Source organism: Geosmithia morbida (genome assembly GCF_012550715.1).
Source record: "Geosmithia morbida isolate 1262 chromosome Unknown scaffold_19, whole genome shotgun sequence".
Classification (NCBI taxonomy): domain Eukaryota; kingdom Fungi; phylum Ascomycota; class Sordariomycetes; order Hypocreales; family Bionectriaceae; genus Geosmithia; species Geosmithia morbida.
This window is the reverse complement of record NW_023336206.1, coordinates 285,743-300,315: the sequence shown is the minus strand read 5'-3', so window position 1 is coordinate 300,315 and position 14,573 is coordinate 285,743. Positions and strand designations below refer to the sequence as shown.

Genomic DNA, 14,573 nt, shown 5'->3' with positions numbered 1-14,573 from the left:
GCATCACTCGTATGGTGCAGAATCTGGGTGAAATGTGCTCAACGGCTACTCTTCCATCTAGATTGATACATCTTGTACTACAAATGCTCTGCTAATATACAGACAAAACACACCAGTTCATGCTGGCTACGTATTTATACAGTGACACAGCCCCCTTACGGCACTTGCGTCGGAATCTTGACCTGTCCACGCTTCCTGTCCTGCAGAGGTGCACCATACCGCCATCCAACACCACGCGGAGACCGTCCGTCCTTCCCACTGTCCTCAGCCTTGATATCCTTGATACGGTACGCCGCACGCCCCGTAGCAACCGTATTGATCCGTGCCGCCTGGGCAGCCACTTGCTCGGCCACGCGGCGCGCATGCTCCTCCTCCACGCGCTGCACCTCGGTCCTGTACTTGGTCATGGCCTCGGCACGGTCCGACACGCCTGTAGCGACATCGCGCTCCGCAGAGATGAGCTCCCGCTGCAGGGAGCGCTCGTCGGCCGAGAGGAGATCGTCGTGGAAGGCCTTGGCTGCGTCAGAGCGCGTGAAGCGCCGGGACTCAGACACGGGGACGAACAGCTGTCGCAGCGTGGCCGGATGCATGGGCACCTCGTTGATGGGCTCATGAGGGGCGGGAGTCTTGTCTGACTCCTCGTACCGCGTCTGGGGGAGCATGCTCAGTACTGCACGGTTGTAGGGGCTGGCCAATTGTTCACCCTGTTTCTCACCCTACATTAGCAAATGTGACCCCATATCTTTGGTGATCCAAACAGGCAAAAAGAGTGTATAGAGAAAATGTCGTTTCAGATACAATAAATGTATAACCACAGAGTTGTCTTCAAGACTAATCGAAAAATATAATGGCCTCATCACATAGACGGTAGAGGGTAGGGCGATAAAAGAGAGAGCGGGAAAGAGGGTAATCTTACCTTGGCGATCATCTTCTTCTCCACCTCCTTGAGCCTCACGACAGCAGCGATCCGCCTGACATCCACCCCAAACTCCTGCGAAACAGCCTTGATAGCCTCACCCTTCTCGACGACCTTCTTCCAGATCATGTCCTTGAGCATGTCCGAGAGGACAGGCTGGCTTCGGAAGAGCGGATTAAGAGGGAAGGGTTGATCCTCATATTTGCCCACGTAACGAGGTCCTTTGGGCGCGTCTGGGCCAAACATGTTCTTTGCCCGGGTCTTCATCCAAATCCTCATCATAAAGCGCTGCTTGTTCATGCGCTCCTGGGGACTAGTTGTACTAAATGTCCGAGACGGCGCTGCTACTGCTGCTGTGGCGGCGGCGGCGAAGCATTGTATCTGTGTCGCTCCAGCTACTGCTGTCCTCGTGGCCGCAGCCAGGGACGTCGACGCGCCCGTCACTCTAGGTGGCATAGCGTCGATTATACTCTCATTAAACGTCCACCAGTATCGAGCAGCTGTTTGCTCGGGCTGTAAGAGGGAGAGAGAGAGGCGGACGAGAGCTGGCGTTGCTCGTCGTCTTGATCAGATGGGAAGATTAGGAGAAAAGTTGGTTGGTGCACGGTGCACACGCGAGCTTCGATCCACGCTAAGTTTTCTCGGACCCCGGAAGTATAATATTCCGTAAAAGGACGTGGAGCCCCACTACACGTACACTACACCACCATCATTGCCACTGTACCGTACCATTGTCTACCTGTCTGCCGGTCTGCCTGTAGAGACGCGGTAGCAATACTGTGATTTCTCATAAATAAGGACGTTCTCAAGTGTCTTAATATGGATGACATTTATTCATTCACAATCTCATAGCACCCTCATTCAACTCGTTCATTTTCCCATAAACTCACGCAGGAACAGCTCTCAGGACGAGAGAAGATGGAGAAGATGGAGTACAGATAGATACATGCGAACAATCAGACATGAAACAACTAGAAAAAGGGAAATAGAAAAAAAACCGTGCTTCCCATATATCTTTAGGAGCAAAAAACTACCAGTGAAAGGTCGGAGAAGAAAGAAGAGGAGGAGGCAGGAAAAATACAAAAGGGAGAAAACGCCAGTCCCTATGGTTCTCTCGCCTCCAGTTGGGGCACTGGTATGCCCGGGTGTACCGTGCTCGTATTATATGCCGGCAGTGACGCATCAGACATTATAGACATTAGATCTCGGACTTCAACCCTCAAACATCTGCAGCTAAAGCTAGCGACTTGTCCTTCTTCTTGGACTTGAGCTTGGTCGATGCGGCTGCCTTATTGGCGGCCTCTGCCTGCTCTTGCTGCTGCGATATGTCCTTCCACTTACGCCAGCCGTCAAAGTCAATGAGGGCTTGCATGCAGCCCCATTCCATGACCTTTCGTTCTAACCAGACAAAATTGACAGGCTGGAGTTATCGTTTATTAGCATTCTTTCCCACGTGCCCTTGCTCTACGGTGCGTCTCCCCACGTGCGCAGGCGTGTATGTTTTCTGTGAGTGGAAGCTACATACCTTGGTCAAGAAGTCGTTGCAACCAGCAGCAAGGGCCTCGTGCCTGTCACTCTGGAGGGAACTAGCCGTCAGAGCGACAATGATGACGGGGCTCTTGAAGAGAGAAATGTTCTCCAGACGGTCCTGGTCTTCGAGCTCTGCCGGGTCCTGGCCAGGGTCGGTGCTGCCGTCGTCGCTCTGGGGGAGACTGTCCGGAGAAGAGGAAAAGACGCCAATCGAGTTGAGGCGCTCGAGTCGTCGGATCTCTCGGGTAGCGTCGAGGCCGTTCATTCCGGGAAGTTGTATGTCCATGAGTACCAAGTGGAAGCCACCGTTCCTCCACATTTTAACGGCATCACGTCCGTTCATGGCCGTCTGCCACCTGACCTTGAGCCTCTTGACGAAAGCCTCAAGAAGCTTCAGATTGATGGGGTTATCCTCGACGATCAGCACGCTAATGGGAGGTACCCCACCGCTGAGGATTCCTTGCGTCCCCTGCTGTCCTGAGTAGTCGGGCTTCTTAGGCTTTTTAGGGCGGACGACCGAGGGTCGTGGAGAGGAAACGCGAGCTGGGGGCGTCGAGGCGTGCTCCTGCTGTATATTGTGGGTCCCTGGAGACGACGTAACGGGCGGTCCGGTGGGTGGGGGCTTGTGGTCTGACGAGGCGGAATGAGCGCGTGAATGTGAGGGCCTAAGTATGTAGTGCTGCATACCATGTCCGGGGTCGGCAGTAGCGACGGCGGGACCTGGGGTGCTGCTGATGGCCGCTGCGGCGGCCAAATTGGGAGAGGAGGTACCGCCATGGCCTACGCTGTTCGGAGGGGCCGCGAGGGTCATCGTCTGGCGGGGAGTGTTATTAATGGGAGGAAAGTAGCCCTCACCGGCCTCGGAGGGTGGGCCATCATGGGTCACGTGGAGTGCAGTAGGCCGCGGCGACGGCTTGGGGGTGCGGCGTGGTATGTCGATGACGAGGGCCTCGTCGATTGTCTGACCACCGGGATAGTAGCCTTCGACGACACGGGCGATAGGCTCCTCAGGGCCCAGCAGGCGCTCCTTCTTGGACGGGTCACGGGGCACGATACGTAGAGTGAGGTCGGGGGGGTCGAAACTGCGGCCTAGTGAGTTGGCATATTTGCTGAGGATAAAGTCGCGGACATTGTCGACGAGGTCGTCGTCGCTGATGGTAACGAGTGTAGCTGAGGCATGGGGTCTCTTGACCCATATCTTTCGCGTCGTCACCATCACGAGGTCCAGGTCGTCGTTGGTAACGTCAGTATCATTTGTTAGGGGACCGTGAAGAAGGGACCTGATGATGTGGGACTGGCCCGGTGAGACGAGGCTCTGGCGCCTGATGGAAGGCAGTGGCTGTCGCAGCGAAGCAGAGAGAGATGATGAGTCAGGGTAATGGTCGGAGTATGACAAGGGTGACGATGACGGCTGGCGGTGATCGGGGATGACGAGATTAGATTCGGTGGAACTGGGCCTTTGGCGAACGGAGGGGGAGGGGGGTGAGGAGGGGGAAGTAAAGTAGTAATAGTCGGATGAGGAAGGCGAGGCGAGGCCGGCGGTGGCTTCGTCAATGCTGCGCAGACGCACGGGAGGTGGAGGAATGGAAGGGGTGAGAGGGAAAGGGGATCGGCGATGACGGGAAAGGGAATGATGGTGTTGGAGCAGTGGCGGTGGTGAAGATGTGGAGATGGGAGCGTTGACCGTGGAGGCTGCTGGTTCTGGTGGTTGTAGTAGTTTGGGTGCGCCTTCCTCTATAGTGGGCTGTGGTGCTCCTTCCGCTAGAACTGGTGGTGGTGCTAGCGCTGGCGCCTGGTTATTGCCGGTGGGAAGGTGCTGTTCGTGCTCCTGCCTCACGCGCTGCTTCTGGGGCTTAGAGTGGAGCGCTGGTGGTGCTCTACCAGAGCCAGCCCCATCACCAGCCTGGTCTCCTTCTCCATGTCCAGCGTCTTCCTCTTCGCTTCCGTCCTCGTCTTTTTCTCCACTTGAACTGCCCTCGCCTACAACCACGACGGCCTCGTGGCCTTTTCCGTTGCTGTTGCTGGTTTCTGTTCTCGCGTTGGCATCTTCTGTCTCCATCACAAGCACGTTGCTGCTGCTGCTGCACTGTCTGTCGCTGTCGCTCCCCTGGGCTGCACTATGCGTTATTGGCCTCAGTGAGCTGCGGCTGCTGCCGTCGTCTCCACGATGATCAAAAGGCGAGAGGTCAGTTTGCGATGCTGTCGACTGTGAGAATTTCCATGACCAAGGCCGTCGTTCCAGTAGCCGGGCCTTGACGCGCGCTGTGATGCTCAACGTCATGGCCGAAATGCTCGCATCGGCTCACGTTTGATGTTTGTCCACCGCAGCCGTTGTCTTTCCCTCTATCCCCCTCTCTTGCCTCGTCGCTATTGGTCACCAATGTTCCCGGCTTTCCGTACCTCGGGCTACTTCGGTTGAGGGGCTCGTCTTGGCCAACTTCGTGGTCGGATAACGGCAGCGTACGCCTCATTCAGTATGACAGTCGGTCGTGGCTGATTTCAAAACCAGGGCCTCAGTAACGGTGACAAGTCTGAAGAAGCAAACAAGGCGGCCAATTCCTGTCGCTTCTCCTCCTGTTGTTTTGGTGACCTCTGCCTTCTCCCTGGCACCCCTCTTAGTTGTGTATTAATCAAAGCAGATTGGGCAAAAGCACGCATGGGGGTGGGAAGGTTCCATCGCAGATCGGGCTTTTTGACCCTGGCCATCGGGCAATTGAGCGTCGGAGGGAGACAAACCCAACAAAGAAAACAGGACTGCCAAACTGTCAGGGGAGGAGGGGGCATGAATCGAACTTAAGCTTGGCATGCAATATGAGTGACTATTATGGAGGATTGCCTAGTATTACCTGGGGTATAAGTCAAAGTCTCTACCTTGGTCCAAGTGTCGTCCATGACGCGCCTTTGCGCGTAGCTAATCCGACCCATCCCTGTGTCGCCCTGTGATGATCGCCGCTGTTTCTTCTCTCTGATTTGCCTTATCTCGCTCTTGTTGATTACCTTTCGCACTTGGCATCATAATATCGGATTTTTCAACATTGTCACGGCTTGTCAACTTGGTACGTGAAGAGATGCCATGTCGCGGTCAGGTTTCATATATTAGAACCTTGCGGTGTATGCGCCTTACCCCGCAATCGATTGAAAACATATCCATTCTCTATAAACAAAACATGCCATTCGGCTCTCTATGAAAAATGAACCGACTCCCAGGGATTTCTCTTTTTCTCTCTATCTGTAAAGGTCGAGTCCGCACTCCTTGTTTTTCTTTCCCTTTCCTTCATATGGCATGCATATGCCGGCTATTAATGAGAGAAGCGGAAATCGAGACGCTTCATACCCTCATCGGTCGTGTTGAGCGAGTAGTCCTCCTGCTCCTCCTTTGTCATGGCGTTCCATCTCTCGTCGCGGATCTTGTTTCGCCAGATGTAGAAGGCCTTGACGGCGAAGAGGAGGACGATGTTGAAGCAGCAGATGGAGAGGATGACCTTGTTACCCCTGCGGTATAGGGGTGCGTCGTCGTCTCGGTAGATATTGACGCCGACGATGTTGCCCGCCTGCACTGCCATGTTGTACAGGGCCGCGCTGACCGCCCTGGTACGCACCGAATTGCTGTTCTTGGCGTTCCAACCGGCCACGATGGCGTGGCAGTAGGGGTAGCTGAGGATGCCCGTCAACAAGCCGTAGCGTAGCCAGTGGCTCGGGTTGGAGAGGGCCACGAGCGCGATGAGGAAGGGCAGCATCCAGATGTTGGCCACCGACGATACGATTGCGCGCTCCTTGAACTTGACGGACACCCACGAGAGGATGACGAGGTTGATGGCGAACAAGACCTGAGACGGCATCACCAACAAGTTGGCATGGAAGACGGAGAAGCCAATCTCGCGCAGGATGTAGGAGATGTACGTCGACGGCGGGGAAGGCGGGATGTAAGCCGTCAGACCGATCAGGTACAGCGGCCACTGCTCCCAGTCACTCAGTGCGGCCACCAGCTTGGAGCCGTTGACTCCTTGGCTGTATTTCACATTTATATCAGTCTCTGTCATGCATTCACATCGTGCGTGGGTATGTATGTGTGTATGTGTGCGTGTGCGTGCTCAAAATGGGTCAGGGATGAACCAATGTGCTTACCGGTTGTTCATGTCTCCCTTGCTCGGATCGTCGCGCAAGAGTCGGTTGACCATGATGCTCTCCTCGTGGTCAGTGAACCAGCCGTTCTTTCCACGGAACCAGCTGCGTGTCTGGCACGGCCCAGCAGGCATCATGCCCCATGACAGAATTCCGATGACCAAGGTTACGAGGCCTTCAAGCAGGAAGCTGAGGTGTCCGGTATCAGCATATCAGCGCAGATAAGGAAAGATGTGAAGAGTAGAAGCAAGGCAGGTATGACTTACAGCCAGCGCCATCCACTCCAGCCCTGAATACCTCTCATCTGGAGTACACCGGCGGCAATGAGGGCGTCGATGATGTTGGAGAAGCTGAGAGCTGTCCAGAAGCAGGCAAGTCTCACAGGTAGCTCGTTAGACTTGTAAAAGTAGGTAAGCCACAGAATCATATCACTGCTCATTGTCAGTAAAACTGTTCCGTCTGGGAAGAGAGGAGAGAGAGAGGGGGGGGATGGAGAGGGCGAGGTCTGGGGAATGAAAGCATACGGAATGAATCCTCCCATGGTAAGCCCCATAAGACACTTTATGACATAGAAGGATGCCTGGTTATGGATGAAAGCCTGGGAGCCAGCCAGGATGGAGGCAGCCGCTAGGATAAAGGGGATCCAGCGGTCTGCGCCAACCTTCTTGCTGATCAGACCGCTTGGAAGCTCAGCGGCCAAAAAGGAGACGAGGAAGATCTAGATGTCTAGATTAGACGATACTGCGCACACTAAGGCTCGACGGTGACTTTAGGCTTGGGCTTACCGTCTGACCATAGTTGAAGTGGTTGGTGTCCATGCCGAGCTCAGGCAACTGGGTCACTGTTAGGATGGTGGTGATGCTTTGGAAGATGGGAAACATACCATGTTGTCGGAAATGGCACGGTTGATGTTCCTACGGTGAATGTCCAGGGCGGTAAACATGAGCCAAGTCCACGTCATGATACGGAGATCAATCTATCATCTAGTTAACAAACGACGTCTCCGAGTCGGCAACCACACCATGGGCGTATTGATAGTATGGAATCATACCTTTCGGAGAAGCTTCCTCTCCTCCTCGGGCTTCCACGTATAAGATGGGTCGAAGCGGTGCCGGTTCTCATACTCGGCGTCCTCATAGCGTTTTCTCCACCAGTTCGCGACTGTTGGATCTGAGAAGATGTGTGTCGACGAGGAACCATCCTGAGAGTCCCTGTCAGTAGTCGACTGTCCAGCCGATGTGACTTCAGGATCGACGGACCCCTTCAGGGGGGCATCCTTCTGATCTCCAACGGCCATTGTGCCTCTCCTGTCAATACACAAAAGATGTACAATCGAGGGGCCCGGAGGGGGGAGGGGAAGGGGAAGGAGGGGGGGTTGGGGACAGAGGGGTCTGAGATATCTGCCTTGAAGAAGAAACTCCAAAAGAAGAAGGAGAAGGAAGAAGGAAAACAGAACAGGAAACAACGTGGTTATATGCACGAGTTGGTCTAGTGCAATGCATACGGGTTTATCGTGGGACTCTTACGGCAAATCAGTACCGAGCAAATTGTCTCTTCCATCTAATCCTCCTCGAGTGGAAATCTCCGGCAAAAAAAAAATTAATAAAAATAATAAATAATAAAGGGGGGGGAGGGGGACCCTGACATTGTATCCCAGCCAAAGTCCACTTTCTTCTTCTTTCACTTTCACCTTGGACTTCCTCAGTCTTTTCAAGCGGTCGCCACGGCGTACGAGTAGGAGAAATTCTAGGAATTCCGTCATTTCCTACCAATGAAATCCCTGCCCTTACATTTCGTAACTAGCTCGATGGTGCAATAGCCATCATTTCCACATTAGGACTTGATGCCAAGTGATACTACAAGGTAATATGCTACGTATAATCCTATACGAGTAGGTAGGTACCTGCTCGTGTTATCGTGGCCAACCCCAACGTTTTGTATTGCCATATACGGAGTACAATCGAAGTCTACGACGTGATTACCCAGTCAAGTCATGACGAAGCGCCTTGGCTTTTTTTCCTTCCCCTTCTCCATACTTCTTCTCTCTGAAACCTCAAGTGCCGTAGTGCCGGGAAAAGGGCCGTCTGGGCCCCCAACTTGAATCTATTCATTACTTCACAGATGACAGACCGTGTCGTGGCTCGGGCTGGTGGTTTGTGAGTTGTAAACAGTATTTCCAACGCTCATATGTCCATTGTAACATTTTCTAGACCGACAGCGCCTCCATGTACTCTCTCACATCTATGGTTACTTACTTTGTGGATTCGACAATATTTCCTGCACAGGTTGCGCATGTTGCGTCGAGGCCTGCTGGGACTCGGGAGCCGGGTTTTGCGATGACGTGCTCTGGGGACGACATGGCGAACACTTGTCGGACGAATACATGTCACATACACCCAATGGGACTAACATGCGGCTGTGTACGATTTAGTGCGCGCATTGGTATCAAGAACGGAGCAATAAATGTTCTAGAAAACTTTTCTGTTAGCTGTGGGTTATCATCGATGTTGAGCAGTCTATGCCGAGTAACAGCGCTGAGGGGGGTGTAAGTCCTAGATGACATCATGCCAAAGTACGACAATCGCCGGGATCAACCAGCAGCGATATCTACACATGTATTCTACTACTACATGTACGAAACATGCGTGTACACTCGGGGCAGTTTGTTCAAAAATCAAAAGTACACATCAAGCTCTCGGTAGGTCTTGGTTGCATATACTCTCGAGCTGGTTTACAAAAAAAAAAAAAAATCATTCAACCAGTTTTGACATTATGTTTTGCTCTGAGATTCGACTTGAAGTTTATACGGGGGATATACACTAAAAACCAACTTCCAAATCTAAGCCTGATACGGCGTCTCGTATGGCCTCTCAGCCTGGGGTGTGATGCGGGCCAGATGGCGCCTGTCGCCATCCTTCCAGTCGACGAGGGCAGTGTGCTGCGTGACGCGGTTGTCCCAGACAACGACAGTTTTCTCTTCCCACTTGACGCGGGCATGGAAGTCAGCTCCCCAGGCGATGTGCTCGTAGAGGAACTTGAGGATGGCGTCGGATTCCTCCTTTTTCAGGCCGACAATTTCACGAGTGACTGTAATTTGTGTTAAAACTTGCTTTCTTGTTCTTGTTCTTCTTCTTTCAATGCCAGGGCTGTTTCTGAAAGGGGACGGGAGAAGGAACTTACACTGAGGGTTCACGAAAAGGGCCTTCTCTCCCGTACCAGGGTGAGTGCGCACAATCGGATGGACGCTCCTGACCGGCTCCCTCCTCTTTATGCTGCCCTTGGCCACCGAGGCGTTGACCTGCTCGATTCCTGAGTGGACGGCGTGCAGGCCGTGGAGGCGCTCCTTGAAGAAGGGCGAAAGACGGTTGTACGCCTCGACGCCGTTGCAGAAGAGGGTGTCTCCGCCGGAGGCCGGCTTGTCGAGGATGTACAGGAAGGTGGTGCCGGGAGGCTGCTGCTCGTAGGTGACGTCCGAGTGCCAGGCCACGGACGAGGTGCGCGACTCGAAGAAGGTCTCGGCGGACTTGTCCTTGGCGCCGCGGTGGACCAGGTGAATCTCGGGGAAGCCCTCGGGCGAGCCGGAGGTGGGATGGATGTGGTGGCGGCCAAAGTAGCTGCCGAATTCGAGGGCCTTCTCGATTGGAAGGTCGGCAAAGTCCTGGTCGCGGAAGGCGACGACCTTGCGCTCGGCGACGAAGCGCGCCAGCTCGTCCTTGCCCGCGTTCGACAGGCTGCTCAGCTGGATGCCCTTGACCTCGGTGCCGATGGTGGGCGTCAGGTGCTCGACCTTGACCGACGGGGGGAGCAGGTTTGGATACGTCGTGTCGGCGTCCTTGCCGTGCTCGTAGTGCTCAAAGGGTGTGAGGGGGGGGTACTTTTGCTTGGGGTTCCATGTTGGGAGGTAGTGAGGGTACTGGAAAGCCTGTATTAGTGGTTGCTGCTGCTGTTGCTGTTGCTGTTGAAAGATCAAATGCAGGGATATATATATATATATATATATATGTATGTATGTATGTATATGTATATGACATTCGACTAGATATCTTACCTTGGCAGCCGCGAAGCCTTCGACTCCCTTGATCTCGGCCTCCTTGGAGTAGCTGACCGAGGCGAGCTCCTTGTAGTCACCCACCGCAGTGTTGAAGCGGAGAGTGGGAGCCTTGGTGGGCTCGGTGGTTGTGGCGGTTTCCACTGCTGAAGGGGCCATGATTGTGGTTTTGCCTTTTTTTTTCTTGTGTCTTGTGTATATATGTTTTAAGAGTGTATATATGTGTGTGTATGTAGATGGCTTTTCGAATCAGATCGGGCCCAAACCTAGGGACTGGATTTATATAAGTTCTTCTACTAGTACTACTTTTAGTCTACGGGTCTCTCTCTTCTTCCTGACAAAGACACGTTTTGGAAGAAGCGGGGAAGGCTATGATCAATAAGCTGGGCAAAAGATGTTATTTCCACCTTTTCGCTCCGAGTTTCTGTTTTGTATTGGGTCGATGAGGTTCCATTATCGGCGGTTGCGATGATGCGCCAGTATGGTGTCGTCGTTGGTGCCACCCATCAATTCGGCTCGTGTCGACTTAATTGGCCGGTTCCATAGTTACGAATACATAGACAAGATTGCGCAAGAGTTGCATCCTTGTACTTGGTTTCAAATACTCCGCCGACACTCCAAAGACATCAATACGACATTGGGCTGTGTGCCGCTATCAAGACCGTCAATCACGCCATTGAACCCAGCGACGACACCATCTTCTATATAGCTCTCTCTCTCTCTCTCTTTCAATTATGGATAGCCATGGCAAAGAAAAAAAGGAAAAAAGAAAAAACGGACGCTGCGTGGCTTTTTTCTTTTTTTCTTTTCTTTTTGAATATTCTTATCAATCAATAATGCCAAAGCTGTTGAGACAAGAGGCCAATGATCAAGGGTCCCGATCATGTTTAAAAGTCTTGAACACCAGTCTCCCCGTGTACTTGATGCTCAGTATCACTAGCCCAGCCAGGCTCCTGGTCATCAAACCATGAATCCTGTTCATCCTGCCTCTCTAGCGAATCTAAGTCGTGATCCCCATCGACAATGGCATAGTCAAAGTCCTCATCCTGCCCTCTCACGAACCGATATTCTAGAAAGTCCCTCCACAGCTGTATTCCCTCTTCCCTGTCTGCAGGAGTGACATCGACCCAGGTCCTGTTGCCACTACCATCGTCCTCCTCGTCTCGGGTGTCGGGGTTACTGGAAGTGGCAATAGCGGCAGCAGAAGGTGGTGACGTTGTCGTTGCAGCTTCTGCCGCCAGTTTTGCCATCCTCGTCTCCCCCCGCATGAGTGACGCTTCAAGCGTGCGTCCGTACCCCTTGGCCTTGCCCTCTGCCGTGCGCTCCGGTACCGATTGGAAGCGTTTGATCAGACGTTCGTACAGCATCGCATCTGCATGCATGTGTCAAAACCCAAGAACGAGAAGAAGAGAAAAGAAAGAGAGGGCAGCTGAGAAGAGTGTAGAGGGGGATACGGGGAGAGTCCGCAGGAGAATCGTCTCACCTGCTAGCTCGTGCTCCAGACTGTCAAAGTAGGAAGCATGACGCTCGAGATACTCGCGTCGCCGGTTGCGGACACGGACCTGCTCCACGCGTGCTGGTCCCTCGGGCTCCCGGGGCACTGGCTTGTCGTAGTTTATGGGCCCAGTCTCCTCCGGCATTCTTATTACACGTGGCTACGTCTGAGTCTCCCAATTGATGATTCTTGTATGGAGTTAAGATGGGAGAAGACGGCACATGACTCCGATGCGCGTGTTAATAATAGTCTTCTTCTCATGCTTTGTGTTCCACTTTTACCCGACTTTGTTATCCTGACTACCCTGGAGCTGAATGCCAATATCCGGCTTGATCTAGGCAGTCATCACGTTGTATTTCTACCATGGCATCTAAATGGCTAGTACTGATGGTCATGCTTCATAAGCCTGGAATATAAAGACATCGTGATTCAGACGATGTAAAGTACTCGTGCTGGCTGCCCGAAGACCATAAGCCAGCCGACCAGCTATACCGTTGACGCCTTTCTGAACGGCTACAAATAATGAAGGTGAAATGGAGGATACCAGCTACTAGAAAACAGAACACCGTTTAATAATGACTGTATTAATAGGTGTTGATCGGAGACAGTGCGTAGACATCCTTGCGAGCGAAGCGAAATCCTACTTACAACACTCATCAACAACACCCATTTACGTAGCCGACTATTCGATCGCTACATCACGTCGGTGATCACAATGATTAGGCACCCTGTCATCATTAATGAGTCTTTAGATGGTCGCCTAGTGTATAGTAAAGTCAACCCATATTACTACTAGCGAAACATCCCTTTCACCTTGGCTGTCAATAGCACAGTCAACGCTTTACTTGAACCAGTTCCCAAGCCAAGCACCTGCGACTGTGACTGCTCATTGCTCACGACACTCTGATGGCCTTGCCAGCATAAGGCTGACCCTCATTTCCTATCTACCTTGTAGCTTAGAGTTGGTGTTTTAGAGCTCCATGAAGTTGGGGTCGGGCCTTGGGGCCTTAGCCACGGCGGTGGCACGTGATGAGAAGAAAAAAAGTTGGAGGAATATGAAAGCGGGACACCCGACTGTGACACACGAAATGATATACGGACTTATCTCAACTCATAGGCTGCTTAGTATTGTGCTATAAGATTGAAAGAAGTACACGGCCTCGACCTCTGATCCAAGAGCATTGCCTGGAAGACAAAAGGCTGCATCCTGCCCCCAAAGCAAAATGCCCCCTCTCATCACATCTGACTACTCAGCCGACCCATCAGCCCACGTCTTCCAAGACCGAATCTACATCTACCCATCCCACGACCGGGTTACGTCCATCGCCCCCAATGCCTCAGGTGACCAGTACGACATGGTAGACTACCACGTCTATTCGACGGGCGGCGACGACCTCTCGACCGTCACGGACCACGGAGTCGTCCTGCGCGCCCAAGATGTCCCCTGGGTCTCTAAGCAGATGTGGGCTCCCGACGCGGCATTCAAGAACGGCACCTACTTCCTCTTCTTCCCCGCGCGCAACAAGAGCGGTACGTGGCAGATTGGCGTGGCGCTGAGTTCCTCTCCCTCCGGTCCGTTCACGCCCGACCCCGACCCTCTGGCCGGGTCTTACAGTATAGATCCTGCTTCGTTTGTCGACTCCGACGGACAGGCGTACCTCTACTTTGGCGGGCTGTGGGGTGGTCAGCTGCAGTGCTACCAGGGCGACGAGTACGATCCATCGTGGGTTAGCAGGGGGGAGCGGACGGGGGGGGACCAGCTGGCTCAGGGCCCCCGTGTGGCTAGATTGGCAGATGATATGAGATCGCTCGCCTCGTCAGCCATCGAGCTGGCCATCCTCGATCCAGATACGGGCGCTCCCCTGGCTGCAGACGATCATGACCGTCGCTTTTTCGAGGGCTCCTGGATGCACAAGCGCATGGGGACGTACTATTTCTCCTACTCCACGGGGGACACTCACTTCCTGTGCTACGCTACTGGAGCCAGCCCCCTCGGCCCGTTTACATATGCTGGCAAGATCCTGGAGCCTGTTCTCGGTTGGACTACGCATCATTCCATCGTCGAGTATCATGGCCGCACGTATCTCTTTTACCATGACTGCGAGCTGAGTGGTGGCGTTGACCATCTTCGTTCCGTCAAGCTCAAGGAAATCTTCTATGACGAGAATGGTCGTATCATTACAACTACTGCTGACTAAAATAGTGCTCAAATATGCCATCTCATTCTGTATCTACCTCCGGTGGCCTGCCGGGGGCCTTCTGCGGAGTACCGTCCTCGCCCCGCTCGTAGTGCATTTGCCGTCTTTCTATTTTCCATTTAAACGGTGTGAAAATAATGCAAGACAGAGTAAGATTCCAACATGGTTATCCTATCTGCTATTATATCCAATTTCTTGATAGTCACTTTTTTATAACTTGTATTTCTATAAATTTAGCAAAAAAAAAAAAAGAAGATAGACACA

At 53.0% G+C, this 14,573-nt stretch overlaps 6 protein-coding genes across 6 annotated transcripts; 1 reads left to right on the top strand and 5 right to left on the bottom strand.

Moving 5' to 3' along the window:
• Nucleotides 1-155: 155 nt before the first annotated feature.
• Nucleotides 156-1,372, bottom strand: GMORB2_3603 (Eukaryotic mitochondrial regulator protein; the record flags this gene model as incomplete). Its single annotated transcript, XM_035465579.1, has 2 exons — nt 156-704; nt 917-1,372. The coding sequence occupies 2 exons, from the start codon at nt 1,370-1,372 to the stop codon at nt 156-158; spliced, it is 1,005 nt and encodes a 334-aa protein (XP_035318567.1).
• A 763-nt stretch (nt 1,373-2,135) lies between these two features.
• Nucleotides 2,136-4,727, bottom strand: GMORB2_3602 (osomolarity two-component system, response regulator SSK1; the record flags this gene model as incomplete). The annotated part of the gene is made up of 3 exons (XM_035465578.1): nt 2,136-2,336; nt 2,442-3,785; nt 4,131-4,727. The coding sequence occupies 3 exons, from the start codon at nt 4,725-4,727 to the stop codon at nt 2,136-2,138; spliced, it is 2,142 nt and encodes a 713-aa protein (XP_035318566.1).
• Nucleotides 4,728-5,745: 1,018 nt separating this feature from the next.
• GMORB2_3601 (Major Facilitator Superfamily) lies at nt 5,746-7,865 on the bottom strand (the record flags this gene model as incomplete). Its single annotated transcript, XM_035465577.1, has 6 exons — nt 5,746-6,454; nt 6,572-6,757; nt 6,835-7,286; nt 7,354-7,401; nt 7,452-7,544; nt 7,620-7,865. 6 exons carry the CDS (start codon nt 7,863-7,865, stop codon nt 5,746-5,748), a joined length of 1,734 nt encoding a protein of 577 aa, XP_035318565.1.
• Nucleotides 7,866-9,407: 1,542 nt separating this feature from the next.
• GMORB2_3600 (sulfonate dioxygenase) lies at nt 9,408-10,775 on the bottom strand (the record flags this gene model as incomplete). Its single annotated transcript, XM_035465576.1, has 3 exons — nt 9,408-9,655; nt 9,749-10,442; nt 10,701-10,775. 3 exons carry the CDS (start codon nt 10,773-10,775, stop codon nt 9,408-9,410), a joined length of 1,017 nt encoding a protein of 338 aa, XP_035318564.1.
• Nucleotides 10,776-11,503: 728 nt separating this feature from the next.
• Nucleotides 11,504-12,256, bottom strand: GMORB2_3599 (Coiled-coil domain containing protein (DUF2052); the record flags this gene model as incomplete). Its single annotated transcript, XM_035465575.1, has 2 exons — nt 11,504-11,988; nt 12,100-12,256. 2 exons carry the CDS (start codon nt 12,254-12,256, stop codon nt 11,504-11,506), a joined length of 642 nt encoding a protein of 213 aa, XP_035318563.1.
• A 1,078-nt stretch (nt 12,257-13,334) lies between these two features.
• On the top strand, nt 13,335-14,309 carry GMORB2_3598 (Glycosyl hydrolases family 43; the record flags this gene model as incomplete). The annotated part of the gene is made up of 1 exon (XM_035465574.1): nt 13,335-14,309. One exon carries the CDS (start codon nt 13,335-13,337, stop codon nt 14,307-14,309), a length of 975 nt encoding a protein of 324 aa, XP_035318562.1.
• Between the last annotated feature and the right edge of the window lie 264 nt (nt 14,310-14,573).